The sequence below is a fragment of the Mesoplodon mirus genome, assembly GCF_964341445.2.
Source record: "Mesoplodon mirus genome assembly, chromosome: 17".
In the NCBI taxonomy this organism is placed as follows: domain Eukaryota; kingdom Metazoa; phylum Chordata; class Mammalia; order Artiodactyla; family Ziphiidae; genus Mesoplodon; species Mesoplodon mirus.
Window position 1 is genome coordinate 7,480,076 of NC_138993.1, and position 19,048 is coordinate 7,499,123.

At 39.5% G+C, this 19,048-nt stretch overlaps 1 protein-coding gene across 4 annotated transcripts in view; it reads left to right on the forward strand.

Moving 5' to 3' along the window:
• Positions 1-19,048, forward strand: part of USPL1 (ubiquitin specific peptidase like 1) — a 41,386-nt gene that overhangs the window by 13,152 nt on the left and 9,186 nt on the right. For 2 of the 4 annotated variants that reach the window (XM_082602425.1, XM_082602426.1), the window contains exons 4-8: positions 1,655-2,300; positions 6,171-6,284; positions 12,671-12,800; positions 13,315-13,401; positions 16,127-16,252. In XM_082602425.1, the coding sequence (XP_082458551.1) occupies positions 1,655-2,300; positions 6,171-6,284; positions 12,671-12,800; positions 13,315-13,401; positions 16,127-16,252 (1,103 nt within the window). The remainder of the gene's footprint in view (positions 1-1,654; positions 2,301-6,170; positions 6,285-12,670; positions 12,801-13,314; positions 13,402-16,126; positions 16,253-19,048) is intronic. The other 2 variants (XM_082602427.1, XM_082602428.1) reach the window with 2 other exon arrangements.

Below are 19,048 nucleotides of genomic sequence, written 5' to 3' on the forward strand. Positions count from 1 at the left end.
TAGCATAATGTCCTCAAGGTTTATCCTTATTGTCGCATATGACAGGATTTCCCTTTTTAAGGCTGAATGACATTCTATTGTATGTATATACCACGTTTTCTTTATCCATTTGTTTGTCCATGGACATTTGGTTTGCTTCTACCTCCTGGCTATTGTCAATAATGCTGCAGTGAATATGGGTGTGCAAATATCTCTTTGAGGTTTTGTTTTCAATTTTTTTGGATGACTCTGAATACAAAATTACTGCTATTGATTAGTGTTCTCTGTCTTCTGATGTGTGGTAGGACTAAGGAAATAACCTCAGGGTATAAAGTTGAGGGTCAAGTTGTTAGTTGATGGTGATTGCACAGCTAGTTGGTAACAGAAAAATCAAGAACTTGTCCCGTTAAACTAAAGAATTTCAAAGTAAGTACAATATTATGCATATAGTGTTCGCTTGTATAGAAAATGCTATACTTTAAATGAGAGCATTTCAGTTAGTTGTTGCTGTGAAGTGAACCATCTCAAAACTTAGTCACTAGAGTAACTTAATGGCTTCACTTATGATTCTGTGGGTTGACAAGGCCGTTCTTACACTTCACATACTGTTGGCTGGGACAACTAAAATGTACACATGGCAGGCTGTGGATGCTAGCTGCCAGCTGGGAACTCAACTCAGGTAGTCAGCCAGGATCTCACTTCTTTTCCATGAGGGTCTCTCGGTGAGGCTAACTGGGATCCTTACAGTGTGATGGCTGGGACTAAGAAAGATTGTTCAGAAAGAGGGCTCCCAGAGGGCAAGCCCAATAAGCCAGTGCTTATGAAGCATGTGCATCCTGGTTGCTAATGTCCCATTAAAGCTAGTCACGTGGCCAAGCCTGAGGCTGTGTGGCAGGGGGCTGACTGTACAAGGGCATGAGTGTCTGGAGGTATAGTTCTTTAGTTCACTAGAGGCCACCAAGGGAGCAATCTACCATACTTGTGTAGAAGAAAGCATATTTTAAATGAGGGCACACAGTATATAGATTTCTTGCAGTTGTCTTGTAAAATATTTTACTAGTTTTCAAACTTAGGGGAAATTCATTGATTATTTTAGTGATTTGTTTACTCTTGATATTTGCCTGCAATTGTGTTCATGCATGGTGAAGTTATTAAAATTCAGCCAGTTTGATTCTTAGACCCAATATGGTGTAAAATTGATATGCTGATATGCTCTCAGATTAATACTCAGTCTCAAAACTGAGAAACAATACAGATTACTCTGTACGACTTTATTGGTTTGAAAATACTTTTCTAGTTTTTAATGCTATGCAGTGTACCTGTCTTAAAAAGAATAATACACTCATAAAATGTTGGAATTTTTAATTCACTCAACATTAGATTCTTTATTAAAGCAAAATTATGTATGTTTTCCTTGCTAGCTTACTCTAGAGTAACTCAGATTAAACCCTTGATTGTTCAAATTAGCTAGGAAAAATTACTCTTTTGGGGATGAAATTTTTGATTAAATAGCTGTTTATCCCTGGCTCCTTCAAATTTAGATTGATAATATTATATACCCTCTCATGTCAAATTAATGCTCAAATTTTATACATATTTTTCATGATATAGAATCTGTGAAGTTAAAGCTTGAGCTTATTTGAATTTTTAGTTTTTGTTATTTTTTTCTTTCTAGTGCATCTATCCCTTGGGCTCTAAATCACTTAATAACTTAATTACTCCTGATTTGGAAGACTGTCACACTCCAAATAAGCCTCAAAAAAGAAAGATCGTGGAAACCAACTATAAAGATTCACCTCTTTTAGCAAATTCCAAAAAGACTAAAAATCATAATGGTATTGATGGTGAACAAGTTTTGAACAGTAAACATAATGAAGAAGAGTATAATGAAACCTCATCAGACTTACCTGGTTTACTACACGGTGGTCAACAGAATCCAATTAGGACAACTGATTCCTTGGAGCAGAATGAGATTTTGGAAGCTGATATTGTTGACATGCCTGCTGAAGAAGATTCTACTATGGTTGATGTTTCTGGAACTGGAGGGACTTCCCCTCAAAATGAAGGATGCACGTCTGAACTGGAAATGCCGTTGGAGAGCAAGCATACCTCATTTTGCCAGACTTCATGTGTCCAATGGAAAAACGCACATGCCCTCTGTTGGTTAGACTGTATCCTGTCAGCATTGGTGCACTTGGAAGGGTTGAAAAACACTGTGACTGACCTATGCTCTAAAGAGGAGTCTGTGTTCAGTCGGTTGTTTACCAGGTATAATCAAGCCAATGAGTTTCTGCACACCAGTCAGTTGGATGGAGTTAAAGGTTAGTAATAACATTTTATTTCTCTTTAATTTTTAAAGAGGTTAATGTTGAACGTTGTCTTGTAGCACGCAAAAAGGTGCCATCAGTAGCTTTTGTTTTACGTAGAACCTCGGAGCAAGGAGCACAGGGACCGAGTCTGTCTTGAAGCTTGAGTGAACACCAGTTGTGTTATCATGACTTCCCAAAAGGCAGTCTTTTTCAAAAACTAAGGGTAAAGAATAAAGAGGCTATGGCTGTATCTTAGCTGTCAGGGTAATGGTGGTCAACATAGAGTCCATCAAAGTACAACTTTAAGTTTTTGAGTTGCCGTAAAGCAGAATAAAGAAGTAAATACAAACAATCCATAATTCCACAACTCCCCAAAAATCTCTTTTCACAGTGAGGGCTATATTTTTATTTTCTATAAAATAGGATACCCATGAACCCAAGATAAATTAAAATATTTCCAGTGACTTGCATCTACCTATGTGTTCCTCCACATCCCATCATCTACCTCCCCCAAAGTTAATCATTATCCTGAAATGTGTTATATCGTTTCTTGTTTTTTAATAGTTTTTCCTACATATATATGGCTAAGCAATATATTGCCTAATTTAATGTTTTGAACTTTATAAAAAAAGACATATGTACAGTATTTCTTCTGGGACTTTCTTTTCTTTTTATAAAGATTTATCTGTGCTGCTCCTTGTGTTTGTGTTTCATTGATTTTTATTGCTATATAATATTTCCAGTTCATAAGTATATCAGTTTGTAAGTACATAAGTGTATGTATTCATCTGTCATTGGGTTGTTTTTTTGCAATTGTAAATACTGCTGCTGTGACTATTCTTAGGCAAGTCTCCTGGGGCACAAGAGTTTTTCTTGGATATACCATAGGATAGGCTCTGAGTTCAGATTTACTAGATAATGGCTAATGGTTTTTTTTCCGAAGTGGTTGTACCAGTCTACTCCCATTAGCAATGTAGAAGAGATCTTCCTAATCCATATTTCCTCCGTAGGTTTTTTTCACACGTGGTGATTTTTGCAATTTGAATGATATAAAATGGTTTGTGGTCTTGATGTGCTTTTCCCAGATTTTAAAGAGGTTGAACAGCTCTTTGTATGTAGATTGACCCTCTGTTCCCTCTGTGAAGCCTGTTTGTGTCTTATCCCGGTTTGTTGTATTGTCATGTTCTTATTGATTTGTGTGAGTTTTTATATGTCCTTGTTGCTCTGTTTATTCAGACAGGTTACTGAATCTCCCAGTTTGTATCTCATGTTTCTACTTTTTTAAAGATATCTTTTGATGACAGAAATTGTTAATCTTTCCTTGTATAGCTAGTAATGTCTGTGGTTTTAAGAAGAAATGTTTCCTTTCTCCAAGATCAGAAAGTCATTTACCTCTGTTTTCACTGAGAAGTCACAGAGCTTTGCTTTTTACATTGAAATTCTTAGTTCAACTGGAGGTAATTGTGTCTGGTATGTGGTAACAGTTCATTTTTTTCCATTGCATAGCCAGTTTTCCTAGCTCCACCTTTTTCCTCAATTGACCTGCCATGCCCCCTTTGTCATATAACATTCTACGTATGTGTGCAGCTGTTCCTAAACTCTGTTTTGTTTTCTTGGTCACTTTATCTGTCCCTGCACCAGTACCACACTATTTTAATTATTAGGGCATTTTAGGTCTTGCTATCCTCATCTTTATTCAACTTGACTTTGATCATGCAATCTTTTTTTTTTTTTTTTTTTTTTTTTTTTTTTTTTGTGGTACACGGGCCTCTCATTGTTGTGGCCTCTCCCGTTGGGAGCACAGGCTCTGGACGCACAGGCTCAGCGGCCATGGCTCACGGGCCCAGCCACTCCGCGGCATGTGGGATCTTCCTGGACCGGGGCCCGAACCCGTGTCCCCTGCATCGGCAGGCAGACTCTCAACCACTGCGCCACCAGGGAAGCCCCCCATGCAATCTTTTATATAGATCTTATACATTGTTTCCCCATTGTTGACTATTTTTCTGTCTCTGTACCAATGCCATACTCTTTAATTATTATGGCTTTTGGGGTTTTGGTAGGTGGAGAATCCTAACCTTTATGCAGTTTGACTTCGGTTGTGCAACATTTTACTTTATTAGTATACTCTTATACATTGTTTCCCCATTGTTAACCATTCAGGCTACTTACCATTTTTTTTTTTTGCTATTATGTGTAAATACCATGGCAGATATCCGTGTATTCTTTGAATCTATTGCTGATTATACCCTAGAAGGGATGTTAAAATATTTATATTTATATAAAGAGTAGCCCCCACTGGCTGCAACTAGAGAAAGCCCATGCACAGCAACAAAGACCCAACACATCCAAAAGTAAATAAATAAAATAAATAAATTTATATTTAAAAAAAGAAGGGGATCCCCTTGGGGATCCTTTAAAAAAAAAAAAAAGAGTCTTTCTAAATGGCTTTCCGGAAGGGTTATACCAACATAATAATTCCATTTTCATATGTAGAAATAAACATCCCAGAACACTCTAATCACCTTTGCATAGAAACGTTTAAAAAGTTGTAAGTTTTTTAGATAAAAAATATTTTGTTTCCATTTGAGTTTCTTTGAGATTGAATTTTTTTGCAATTTTAAAATTCAGTTTCTCACAAGCATATTTGCTTTCACCTTTTCTCTTTATTTCTGTTTTCTATAATTATAGAAACCCCAGTACTGAGTTGTTGACAGTTGGTTGTTGTAGAAGAATATACCTCATTCAAATTTTGACTTGAATATTAAATTAGTATTAACTTTTTATTTTAATATTATATTACTTTTTTACAAGATAATTGTAGTTTTTACAATATAGTTGTAATTACATTTGTTCAAGCTACATTACTTTGGATTGTAAGTTTTCTCTTTTCTTCAGTGTGGTCAAATAACAAAAATTCTGGTTAATGCTTACTTCATATTACAGAAGACTCCAGATGTTTTCATGGTGAAACATATAAGCAGAGTGTGATCAGGCTGTATGAATTATTTATTCATAAGAGATTTGAGTGAAAAGATCTGTTTGTAGCTTAAAAGTAACTAGAGTCAGATGCATATGGCGGTTTTTATTCAAAATAATTTTCTTATTAAACTTAGGTAGTTTCCTGCCAGAGTAATTGCATCTTGAGGACTTTTACCCTAAAGAAATGATGAAAAACATGGACAGGTGTGTGCCCAAAGATGTTTAACGTGATAATATTTATAATAGTAAAAAAAGAAACAACTTAAATGTCCAGCAATAGGGAATGGCTAATAAAACTATGGTTCAGTCAGAGTGTAATTACTAGCCTGCAAATTTTTTAATGAAGCAGATTTGTGTAAAAAAAAAAGCAGAATGTAGAATTGTATGAAATGCGATGATGTCATTGAAGACCCTTCATTGGGAAATAATCATGACTTTATTGAGACTCCTTATAAATTTGTCTGCTCCTGTGATCTAGTTAAGTTCAGTAAAAGTTAAACAGAGAGGATTAAATGGTTAGATTTTGCCTCTAGCGTAAGTAATAATTTCATGAAAAGAGAGAGCTTCAGCTGTTTCAGAGATGGGCAAACTATCTGAAAGTGTGGCTCTTTAGCTAGGCCTGTGATTATTTGGATGAGAAAGACTTGCACTGAGATTTTACTCAGGCAGAATGATGTTGAGCCAGGCAGTTGGTACTAATGATATTGTGCTGTTCACACACACTGAGGGAATATATGGTATACCACAGAGAGAGGAAGAAGAATGAAGGAATTTTGTATTTTCCATTTTTGTCTCTGCAAAATTTGTTGACTCTGGTAAACTTTCATTTTGGTAATGTCTTAATTGTCTGTAGAAAGAAATAGGTTGATGAGAAATTGATAACGTTCTGTATTCTATTATCAGATGGAGATTGTAAAAAACTTCCTTCTGAAATATTTGCAAAGATAGAGACCTGTCTGAATGAAGTCAGAGATGATATTTTTATTAGGCTTCAGCCTCAGCTTAGGTGTACATTAGGTAAGTAATTTATGGAATTTAATTGTATTACTCATCTACCATAAAGACATACTTATATCAAAAGGAAATAAAATACTGTTTTACTACTTGGGATGATCAGATTCTTGGAATCTGATCATTTCATCACTGGTTAAATCATTCGTGGATGGAGGTGTTCTATATAAATATGCCGGCATGTGTCCCACCCCTTCAGCGTGGATGCAGTTCTCAGACCCAGCTGAATACTCACGGGGTACACCCTCAGTTGCTTTCCCAATACTGTCCCCCAGTAGACTACTCCAGCGTTTTCAACCTTGACTGACTGTGCATTAAAAAAGCACCTAGGGCACTTCCCTGGTGGCGCAGTGGTTGAGAGTCCGCCTGCCGATGCAGGGGACACGGGTTCATGCCCCGGTCCGGGAAGATCCCACATGCCGCGGAGCGGCTGGGCCCATGAGCCATGGCCGCTGAGCCTGCGCGTCCGGAGCCTGTGCTCCGCAACGGGAGAGGCCACAACAGTGAGAGGCCCGCGTACCGCAAAAAAAAAAAAAGCACCTAGGAAGTTTAAAAGTAAATAACTAGTGCTGGGGGCCCATTATATAAGAATCTGAGGATGTAGTTCAAGTATCAGTAATTTTTAGAAGCCTCCATGTGATTCTTATGGACGGATGGGGTTGAGAATCTCTGGTCTACACCAACCATAGTAATTCTATTTCCCCTGCTAGTGATTGGTTTAGGAATGGACATATGGTACAATTTTAGCCAATGGAATATGAGGAGATATATCCTGATGACCTTTTGGGAAAGTTTTCTTACTTTTAAAAAGGGCATAAGAATGAGACCCGCTTTGTCCTTTATGAATTGTCTTTTGGCCTCTGGGAGCCGAGTGGAACAGGGGCGCTAGAGTCTCCAGGTCTTTATAAAATTTTTTTGTATTGCAAAAAGGAGCTGGTAGTGATTATTTTTTTGAGGGGGTGCCTTTTGTTTTATTTCTCTTTATGTTTTATTTCTCTTTATCTTTTTTTTTTTTTCCTGCCACACGGCTCGCAGGATCTTAGTTCCCCGACCAGGGATTGAACCCAGGGCCCCAGCAATGAAAGAGCTGAGTCCTAACCACTGGACCGCCAGGGAATTACCATATTTCTCTTTATCCTTTTTTTTGAAGTCTATTTTTTAAAATTTTTATTTATTTTTGGCTGTGTTGGGTCTTCGTTGCTGCATGTGGGCTTTCTCTAGTTGCAGCGAGCGGGGGCTACTCTTCATTGCAGTGCGCGGGCTTCTCATTGAATGGCTTCATTTGTTGCGGAGCACGGGCTCTAGGCACGCGGGCTTCAGTAGTTGTGGCACGTGGGCTCAGTAGTTGTGGCTTGCAGGCTCAGTAGTTGTGGTGTGTGGGCTTCTCATTGCGGTGGCTTCTCTTGTTGCGGAGCACGGACTCTAGGCATGCAGGCTTTAGTAGTTGTGGCGCACGGGCTTAGTTGCTCCGCGGCATGTGGGATCTTCCCGGACCAGGGCTCGAACCCTGCATTGGTAGGCGTATTCCCAACCAGCGCGCCACCAGGGAAGTCCCTCTCTTTATCCTTGTATTAACTCTTCAATTAACATTGTGTTGTAGTAGCTGAATGTATGATACTCCTATTAGTGTAATACTCCTGTTAAATTATGTAAAATATCAATGCCTTCAAGTTTTTCTCTCAACAAGTGGCATTTATTTCATCAGACCCAGATAGTGTAGCTGGAAGCAGTGTCTTTTTTGCATGGTTGTATCCCCTATTTCTTTGTCCCACAGTTTTGTCCCCTAGTTTTACTATTTTGTTTTTTTTTTTTTTTTTTTTTTTTTTTTTTTTTTTTTTTTTTTTTGCTGTACGCGGGCCTCTCACTGCTGTGGCCTCTCCCGTTGCGGAGCACAGGCTCCGGACACACAGGCTCCGCGGCCATGGCTCGCGGGCCCAGCCGCTCCGCGGCATGTGGGATCTTCCGGGATCGGGGCACGAACCCGTGTCCCCTGCATCGGCAGGCGGACTCTCAACCACTGCGCCACCAGGGAAGCCCTACTATTTTGTTTTTTATGAACTCCTACATATATAAGTTTACTCTGTTCTTATAAACTGATTTTCCATATGCCAGATCTTTGGCATTGCCTCCTCTAGGACTGAAGGGCTATTCTAATTCATCATCAGGTGGGATCTCAGATGGGATGAATATTCTTTTATTCTTTTTATCAAAGTATGATTTACATATAGTAAAATCCTTTTCAGATGTATACAGTTGTGTTACCATTTCCACAATCAAAATATAGAACAGTTCTATCACCATGAAAATATTCCCCTGGCTCCTTTATGGTCAGCCCCTTTCCTTACCCCCGATCACTGATCTGTTGGGTGGATACTCATTTCAAAGGAACCTTTTTCATAAGATTGCCAGAGTGTAGACTGAGGGGCTCCCGTGTTGCATTTTGCAGGTATCATTTCCCTCCTAGAGTGACCTGAGATGTTTTATTCAGGTTCCCTACTCCAGTTCCCAATTGAATTAAAGAGTGGTTTCTTCCCCAGTCTGAATCATCACTCTTCTTATCCCTGCTAATTGTATTTACAAGGTGGCGTCTTGCTCCATTGCTACCTTGGGTCTGGGATTTGTAAATTTGTGCACTCATAGCCATTGGGCATGCATACAGCTCCTCCAATCCAGTAGAATCCTCTCATTTGTGTTTGTACTACTCAGTCAGCAGTGAGAGGTGCTGCATTAGAGGCTAAGATCTTACTAATGAAATCTTTGTTTCAGGGAGCACTTTAGAGTCTTATAACGTATGTGTCCTCATTCTGAATATTAACGTGTATTTTAAAGTACTAAAGAAAGAGAAGTGGAATCTGTATTGACCCAGAATGTTTGTTAAATTTTTAAGGTCGGCCAGCTACTTCCTCGTTTTGATTATTGTTTTTAAAAAACGCATTGTAAACTGTCCTCTCTGCTCTCCCTCCCCACAGTTTAAGAAATATAACATTACAAATACAACTGAAGCCCTTTTTGTACTCTTCCCCAATTCTTCCTTACCTCCCCACAAAGGTAACTACTATCTTCAGTTTGGTGTTTTCTTTCCCTCTAATGTGTATATTTCTTTCTTTTTTTAAAAAAAGGAAAAAGCTGTTATTGTTATGGTTTCTACTTATTTATGTAAGTGTAAAGAGTAAGTTAGCCTTTGAGTGTTGTGTACCAGTGTAAGGATAGACAGACCACTAGAACAGAATAGAAAGTCCAGCTCAGAACCCTCCCCGTTTGGTTACTTCATAACCATGATGGAGGTACTGATGCAGGTAGGTGGGGAAAGAAAAGGCCATCCAGGAAACGGTGCTTGGGACAGTAGTTTCCTGATACAGGGGGAAAATTAGATCCCTACTTCACACCATAATTAGAAAGAAACTTCAGCATATTTAAAAGCCTAAACATGAAAAGCAGAGTTGTAAAACTTTGGAAGAAAATATAGGTGAATATTTTACCACTCAGTGGGGAAGAATTTCCTAAATAAGATACATAAAAGAAGAGATTGGTGACTGTGATTACATTAAAGTTTAAAACCTCTGGGCAAAGATAGAACAAAGAAATAATACCCAGGATATCTTACAAAGAACTCCTGTACATCAGTTAAAAAAAAAAAAAAAGACAAAAACTGATAGAAAAATGGCCAGAAGACATTAATGAGAAATTAACAGAAGAGGAAACTTGAATAGCTAGACAGCAAGGAGTCCCTGAAAGGTTTGCATCCTGGTAGTAAACGAAGGTACTTTAGGGAAATATGCAAACTAGGTACAGATGATCCCCATCTTTCAATGGTCTGACTTTTGATTTTTTGAGTTTACAATGATGTTAAAGAGATAAATGCATTCAGTAGAAACTGCACTTTGAATTTTGATCTTTTCCTGGGCTAGTGGTAAGTGGTATGATACTTGTGATGCTGGGCAGTGGCAGTGAGCTGCAGCTCCCAGCCAGCCATGCAGTCATGGGGTAAACAACCGATACACTTACAACCATGCTGGACCCAGACCACCGTTCTGTTTTTCACTTTCATTATAGTATTCAATAAATTATATGAGATATTCAATACTTTATTTAAAAATAGGCTTTGTATTCAATGATTTTGCCCAACTGTAGTCTAATGTTAAGTTTTCTGAGCACATTGAAGTTAGGCTGGGTTAAGCTGTGATATTCAGTAGGTTAGGTGTATTAAATGCATTTTCGACTTAATGATATTTTCAGCTTACAGCATAAAGGTTTATTGGGACCTAACCCTATCATAAGATGAGGAAGATCTGTAGTTGGGTAGGAGTTGGCGATAAGGTACTACAGGCAAAGAAACCACTTATCTAGGGCTTCCCTGGGGGCTCAGTGGTTAAGAAGCCACCTGCCAATGCAGGGAACATGGGTTCGAGCCCTGGTCCGGGAAGATCCCACATGCCACGGAGCAACTAAGCCCGTGCACCACAACTGCTGAGCTTGTGCTCTAGAGCCCGCGAGCCACAACTACTGAGCCCGTGTGCGACAACTGCTGAAGCCCGCAAGCCTAGAGCCTGTGCTTCGCAACAAGAGAAGCCACCACAATGAGAGGCCCATGCACCGCAGTGAGGAGTAGCCCCCGCTCGCCGCAACTAGAGAAAGCCCGAGCACAGCAACGAAGACCCAACGCAGCCATAAGTCAATCAATCAATCAATAAACCACTTAACGAATTTAGGCTGGAGGTTCTAAAAATTAGAATTAGGTATTGGCATTATATGTTCTCTAATAGGATGCTTTATACCCATAAAACTTATAATCCAAGGAAAAATAATTAAGATCAATTTAGGAGCTATGTAAATTATCTAAAATGATCTGTAATCATGTAACTTACTTAACTGTGTTTTGAGCTCTTTCATGATATTTTGATTCATTGAAAACTTCATGTATTTTCAGACCTAAAGATTCTATGTCGTCATGAAATATAAATTATTTGCTTTTTCACTTAATACTTAGTTACAATAGAGTCAGCATTTAAAGGCTGATAACGGATTACAAACTCACGTTACACTGTGCACTGTTTATGCGTCTGATGTTGCATCTGTTCATTTTTAGGGGATTGATTTGTATTTATTTCTGTTTATAAAAAATATTTTGGGGCCTCCCTGGTGGCGCAGTGGTTGAGAGTCCGCCTGCCGATGCAGGGGACACGGGTTCGTGCCCCGGTCTGGGAGGATCCCATATGCCGCGGAGCGGCTGGGCCCGTGAGCCACGGCCGCTGGGCCTGCGCATCCGGAGCCTGTGCGCCGCAACGGGAGAGGCCACAACAGTGAGAGGCCCGCGTACCGCAAAAAGAAAAAAAAAAAAAAAATTTTGTTTTATGTTTTTTGTACAAAAATAGCTGTGGGACTATACCACAAAGGTGACTATTAAAATAGCCTTTGTGACCACCGACATTTATAGAGTGTGCTTAGGCAATAAAACCCACTGTTCTGCCTTTTGGTCCTGCCAAGGTGACTCCTGGCTGTGTTCCAGGCAACTGTAGTTCCAGGCCAGGGGGAGAACTGAACCACGGAAGTGAGACTGTCCCAGGGGACGGAGAGGCTAGAAGGACTCGGGTTCTTTCTCAGGCCAAATCAGTAAGGCAGCATCTAAGCTCCCTGGAGGATAGGAAGGAGAGAAACCAATTGGAGGATGAATGTTAAGAGGAGAATATAAATCCTCCTACTAACTTGCTTGCTGGTCTCTAAATTGGAAAACAGAATCCACAGTTGGGTTTTTGTTTTAATGACAACAAAATTCAGATCTTCTTTAGCCTTAAAGTTGTTGACATTTAATTTTAATTGTTAAAAGATTAAGAAGAGTAGTAGGTAAGGAGTCTGGAGATTTGAATCTGGTCCTCTAAGCCTGGTTTGTCATGCCCTCACCACATGTAGAACAAGAGAGTCAGAATAGAGATGGCTTTTTAATGGTTTTGTCCAGCTCTGAAATTATTATCGTACAGTGTCACCAGTCATATTACTTTTAGTATCTGTACCAAACAAACCTGTATATATTTTTGCTTTGTTTTTATAATACTCTAGGGCTGTTATAGTTCTGAGGATATTTTTTCCCTGAGAAAACCTAAAAAGATCTGAGGAGACAGTATTGAGCCTTTTCTATCTTTTGTCTTAAGAAGTTTTCATAAGTGTCCACCAAGACGAATGAAAGATACTGAGTGTTAATTAAATCTTTATGATGGACATTTTTAGAAAATGCTTTGAAAACTTCCCTTGCCCAACTGTGAATAACTTACTCTGTCGTACATACATATTCACATATATTCACACTGTGAATATAGTGAGAAAAGACAACAATTTGTACTCTTGGTTTATCTTTTTTCAGTTAATTATGAGCAATAATTTTTTGTTTCTTCTTCAAGGTGATATGGAAAGCCCTGTGTTTGCATTTCCCCTGCTCTTAAAAACAGAACCCCACGTTGAGAAGCTCTTCACATATTCTTTTTCTTGGAATTTTGAATGTTCACAGTGTGGACACAAATATCAAAACAGGTTAGTTTTTCTATTTTTTAAAATGGATTCATTCTATTGAAAATGGCTCCAAGTAATAAAATTTGAAGAAAACTTGCTTCCACTTGTAGCACTGCTCCCTCTACCCTTGATAAAATTTCCCACCATATATTGACGTTTTTCCACCATTAAGGTTAAAAGGAAAATTTTGAGCCTCAGCAATTGCAATTTGCTTGCTTCTTCATACTAGAAGAGTACAAAAAAAAATGGTTTGATAGATTACTAGAAGGCATTTTCTTAAGAAGTTCTTTAGTGGGAAGGGGGACAAATGGGAACGTAGCGTGTTCCCCTGTCCTCCCCTCCCCTCTGGATTCCCTGCCGAGTCAGAATACCTCTTAGAATTCTTTGAAAAACTATGTGTGTTTTGTTTATTCCAATATTAGGGACTAGGGCTTTTGTTTGCTTGTTTTTAACATCATGGAAACTTGATTTGAGGCTCCCAGAGTCTGGTAGCGGTCCTCAGAGGTGACTTACGCTTTCCCATTCCTTCCCTTAGTCCCATGAAAGACCAGCCATCACCTTCCATCAGCCTTCCACACGTGAGCCGTCCCAGCCGTCCTTTCTACTCCCCTGATGCCTCTAGGTGAGGATTAGAGGGATCATGACTGTTGTACATGACCCTGAGATTGGTACTTGGGAGGAGCATGGAGAAGAAAGAAGCTGCAAATTTATTTTGCCTCCATACACCTACCACATAAATAAGGAGGGAAATTAGGTTTTAGAAGAGGAGTCAGGGAGAGAAACTTCATCAGGCATGATACCCTCACTTTCTCCATATATGAGAAAGTCTCTGGCTGGCTGGCCTTTCCTCTTTTCTGAAAGTCAACTATTAGTAAACTAGAAAATTTGGAGTCTCTCCAAGTTATTAAGTAAAACTATGAGAGAAAAGTATTGCTTTAGATATGCATTATCTTAATTGAGATTATTTTTAGGTATTTAGGGATCAGTTGAGGAGAGCTGAGACTGAGAGAACACTCTAGGGAATCCAAGCTACAGAACCAGGAAACATTTGTTTTTTCACCAGTTAGCTCGAAAGTACTAGAACAGAGTAAGAATTAGCATTTCACTCATACCTAGGACTTAAATAATTTTGCGTGAGTATGAGAACAAATACCTGCTTCTAGGTCTTCTGTCATTAATTTCTGTAAATTATCTGACTTTCTCCTCATTTGACAATGTGAAAACTGAAGCTTTAAAGGGGTTAAACTGATGCCCAAGGTGACACGCTAGTAAATGGCAAAATTCAGGCTTCGGTTTTCTGTTCTCTAAGACTTTCCTGCTCACTGTGGTATACTGCCTAATCACCACCTGGATTTTAAATAATATAAATAACATATACAAGTCTGATGATTAAAATCAGCTTCATTATAGCTTTTCCAAAATCCCCATCTCAGTTGTTTGACAGCTTTTCATTGAGCGTATCCGATGTGCCAGGAACTTAACAGAAGTAACCTTTATTCTGGCCAAATTCAGACCAGTTAGTTAGGGAAATAACATATGAACATAATAGAGGACCAGTGACTTAGTCATTATTTTGATCTGTTGGCTTTGAATACAAGGTGATAAGTGCATTTTGGAGCTGTATAGAAAAAACTCTGAGAGCTCAAGGCACAGAAGCCACCAACCACTTGGGTTTGCCTTTTTCTTTTTTTTTTTTTAAGTTCTTTGTTCTAAAAGTAAAAGGAGTTATAGAGGAAAAGCTCAAATGAAGTGGCATTTTACTAAACCTATTTTCACTTAATCTGGTGGGAGAATACCCAGCAAACTCATTCATTTTTGTGTTGCTGTTTTTAGTGCCAGTTGAACAGCTTTTACTTAATTTAGAAGATATGTTCTGGAGGCAGTTAAAAACATGGTCTTTGGACTTGGACTCCCTGAATTCCTATCTCAAGTCTGTCATTTATCATCTGATGTATTTCACTTTCCTCATCTGTAAAATGGAGATAAGAATAGTAGGGCTTCCCTGGTGGCGCAGTGGTTGAGGGTCCGCCTGCTGATGCAGGGGACACGGGTTCGTGCCCCGGTCTGGGAGGTTCCCACATGCCGCGGAGCGGCTGGGCCCGTGAGCCATGGCCACTGAGCCTGCGCGTCCGGAGCCTGTGCTCCGCAACGGGAGAGGCCACAGCAGTGAGAAGCCCGCGTACCGCAAAAAAAAAAAAAAAAAAAAAAAAAAAGAATAGTACGTGCCGCTTCGATTTGTTTGGTACATGAGTGCTTAGCGCAGTGACTTGTACATAGTAAGTGCTCAGAAATGTTAGATGTCATGTGGAGCATTAACACTTATTTGCTGAGTCAAACTCCCTTTTATTAACTAAAAAATAGGAGCCTTTACTTCACGTTTATCTTTGAGAACTAAGAATTTAGCAGAAATATAATCAGTGTATTTGTTGATACCTCTATGTGGCTTTGCTTTTAAAATGTTAGCTTCCCTGATCTATTTTTAACGGCCTGTGCTTATCTCACTTATGATTTACCAGTATTTGTTACTGTTTAGAGAAGAAGGTGGTGTCTCCTAGATAATAAATAATTGCTCTTTTCAAGATATTACTAAAGCGAATCTAGTTGAGGTACAGTGTGCATCTGTAAAGATCATCTTTTTAGATGCCTATTGCTATCAAGTATTCAGGCTGAAGTGCAAATTGAGAACTTGTGTAAACTGTGAAAACAATATTCTTTCACAGCTGATATTCTTATATTTTAAGGATGAAGATAATTAAGTTGTCTCTCTTCCTGATTGTATATATTTGTAAGCGCCCCTTTTTGTTTTAGGTTGTCAATAATGGATAGCCAGAATGTGAAGTTTTTGAGTAAGGGATGAGCTCTTAATAAATTTGAAAGCCTTAGAACAGTGGTTCTCAACTATTTTTTGAGAAAAATATTTTTGGGGGGCTGTTTTTGTCCCATGGGACATTTGGCAACGTCTGGAGATAACTAGCTGCTACAGCTGGAGGCTGTTACTGGCATCTAGTGGGTAGAGGCCAGGGATGAGGCCACATATCCAGCAATGCAGAGTACTGTGCCCCACAGCAAAGAATAACCCAGTGCAAAATAGCAGTGGTACTGCTCTTGAGACACTCTGCCTTAACATTTTCTTCATCTCATAGCTGAAAAACTACAGGTAATTAATGTGGAGAGTCCTTATGAGAGCTTTACTAGAGTAGGGTTCGGGAGGAACATTGTTACATTGATTTGAGGGAATAGAAAAGTATGAATAAACAAATAAAGGAAAGCACCTTTTATTTTAGGTGTTGATTGAGTTAACATGAATGTATTTAACTTAATCAGAGTTTTGTCTTCTTTTTTTATAGATGTATGAAGAATCTGGTCACCTTTACAAACGTCATCCCTGAGTGGCACCCAGTTAATGCTGCCCATTTTGGTCCATGTAATAATTGCAACAATAAGTCACAGATAAGAAAAATGGTATTAGAAAAGTGAGTTTAAATTGCGCTACTATTTTTAGAACAAAATGAAGTGTGGATTTACTTTTTTTTTTTTCATGCGTAGAATTGAAAGTGATGACTACATCCTACTTTCAGAAGTTTGAGTTAATGTATGTCTGTGAATTGCCAAAATGATTCTCTCTATCAGGAACTCTGGCCAATAAGCAAGCTGTTCAGGCGACATACCACTGCAGAGCTGACTTAGGGTGATTGTCTGACCCCACTGTCCTACTGTCTTACCTTCTTTTGCCTTTTTCTCTCTTTAAGGATATTAAACTTCCATCTTTCTCACCTCTGCCAAGTGCCTGGAGTCATTAGAATTCTGGAATGTCCTTAATCTAATTTCAAGAACTAAGATGATTCAAAGATGAGCCATAGGCTCATCTGTCTGAATTTCCCTCTTCTTCCAGACCTCGGCCTGCTAATTCTTCATCCTTTTGTAAGCTTTCTACTGCCCTTGAGCAGATGTATCATTTTTATATTTTGCCAGCTCTTCTATTTTTTCCTCAGTGGGAGGACTGATCAGAATTATCTTTTCCAGTGTTATCAGAAGCCCCATATCTTTAAAAACTCACAGGTAAATTCCATTTTAGGCAGTTTGTCTCTCTTTTGTTAATACACTCACACACATACCTCCTCTTTAACCTTTGCTTTCAGTTGCCCTTATCTCTACATAAAGGAAATGTTTTGAGGTTTAATTTGATGTAATAAAGAACCAGTGACATTAACCTTTTCTTAACCTTTTCCTGATGCCCTTGGATGTGCCAAGAAACCTCTTAGAATCTTTCCTAAAGGTTTATTATCATCCAAGTAATAAATTCTCAGTTAATCTAATAGTGCCAAGACTTAAAAGGAAAAAAGAGCAGTGCCACTCCTACCCCATCTCCAGGCATCTGATTTTTTTTTAATTTTATTTATTCACTTATTTAATTTTTTAGCTGCATGGGGTCTTCGCTGCTGCACACGGGTTTTCTCTAGTTGTAGCGAGCGGGGGCTACTCTTTGTGGTGGCGCGTGGGCTTCTCATTGCGATGGCTTCTCTTGTTGCAGAGCACAGGCTCTAGGTGCCCGGGCTTCAGTAGTTGTGGCTCGTAGGCTCAGTAGTTGTGGCTCGCAGGCTCTAGAGTGCAGGCTCAGTAGTTGTGGCACACAGGCTTAGTTGCTCCATGGCATGTGGGATCTTCCCAGACCAGGGCTTGAACCCATGTTCCCTGCATTGGCAGGCGGATTCTTAACCACTGCGCCACCAGGGAAGCCCCAGGCACCTGCTTTTTAAACCTTTACGGTAGTATTTACTTTGAGATTTCAAAACAGTGTACTTATTCCACCTTTATATAGTCTTCTTTTATAGTAGTTGAGGACTAAGGGCTCTTACACCAACACCTGGGCCCCATCTCTATTTAACCTCTCCCTGTCCTTCCAATATGATTACATTTTTGGTTAAATCAGTGCTTCAGTACCTATTGTTTATTATGAATATGCATATATTCCCTCTCCAGCCAAGCAGGATATGTGGTTATGTTTCATTTCTTTTATAACTCTTTAGTTTTCCTGGAATTATTAATTGCCTGTGTTTTCACTTACTTTGTTATATAAACACTCAAATGCTTCACAGTTTTTTAAGTTCTCCTCCCCCTTTTTTTCTGGAAACCTCTCTTCTGGCTACCTTTTATCCTTCTCCAGGGTTCTAATCTATACTGGTTCCTCCCTGGGTCTGCTGCTTGGGAGTCTTCTTTTTTTTTTTTTTTTTAAAAATTTATTTATTTTATTTATTTATATTTGGCTGCGTTGGTTCTTTGTTGCTGCGTGTGGGCTTTCTCTAGTTGCGGCAAGCGGGAGCTACTCTTCTTTGAGGTGCACGGGCTTCTCGTTGTGGTGGCTTCTCGTTGCGGAGCACAGGCTCTAGGCGGGTGGGCTTCAGTAGTTGTGACGCATGGGCTTCAGTAGTTGTGGCGTGTGGGCTTTAGTGCACAGGCTCAGTAGTTGTGGCGCACGGGCTTAGTTGCTCCGCAGCATGTGGGATCTTCCCGGACGAGGGCTCGAACCCGTGTCCCTTGCATTGGCAGGCGTATTCTTAACCACTACGCCACCGGGGAAGTCCTGGGAGTCTTCTTTATACACACTTGTGGTCATTATCTCAGTATTCAGCCCAGGGCCTTACCCCTACCTTCTTCAGCATCTGTTGCCTATCAATATTGAGTCTTTAGGGGTTCTTTGGGGGCATATAAGCTCTTCTCATCAGTATCCCCACTCTGTAGCAGTCATTTCATCACTTCATTCATTCTGCTAAGTTACCATATTTCTGTTTGCTTTTTGTCTTCTAAGTATTTATTGTCTTCTCATTTGCCCATGTCTCCTTTCCCTTTTTTTGTCCTTTTGGTTTATTACCTTTTCTTGTCCTTTACTATCATTTGATAGCATTTGATTGGGGAGACAGTGGAGATATCTTTAACCAAAAGTCCATAGGCTGTCTGGGGTCCAAGCTTTGAGATTTAAGTCTTGAGGGAATCCCCACCCCCACCCCACCCTTTTATTTTTTTGACTGTGCTGCATGGCTTGTGAGATCTTAGTTCCCCAGCCAGGGACTGAATCCACACCCTCGGCAGTGAAAGCACAGAGTCCTAACCACTGGACCACCAGGGAATTCCCAGGGAATCCTTTTTTTTTGAAGTACTGTCCTTAGTGATGAATTAGAAGGGCGGCAGGAGTGGAAGTCTGTCGTCCTGCCCTGGGTCATTGAGTCACTGGAGGCTTTTTGGTATATATCATTATCACAGTGTATAGTGCT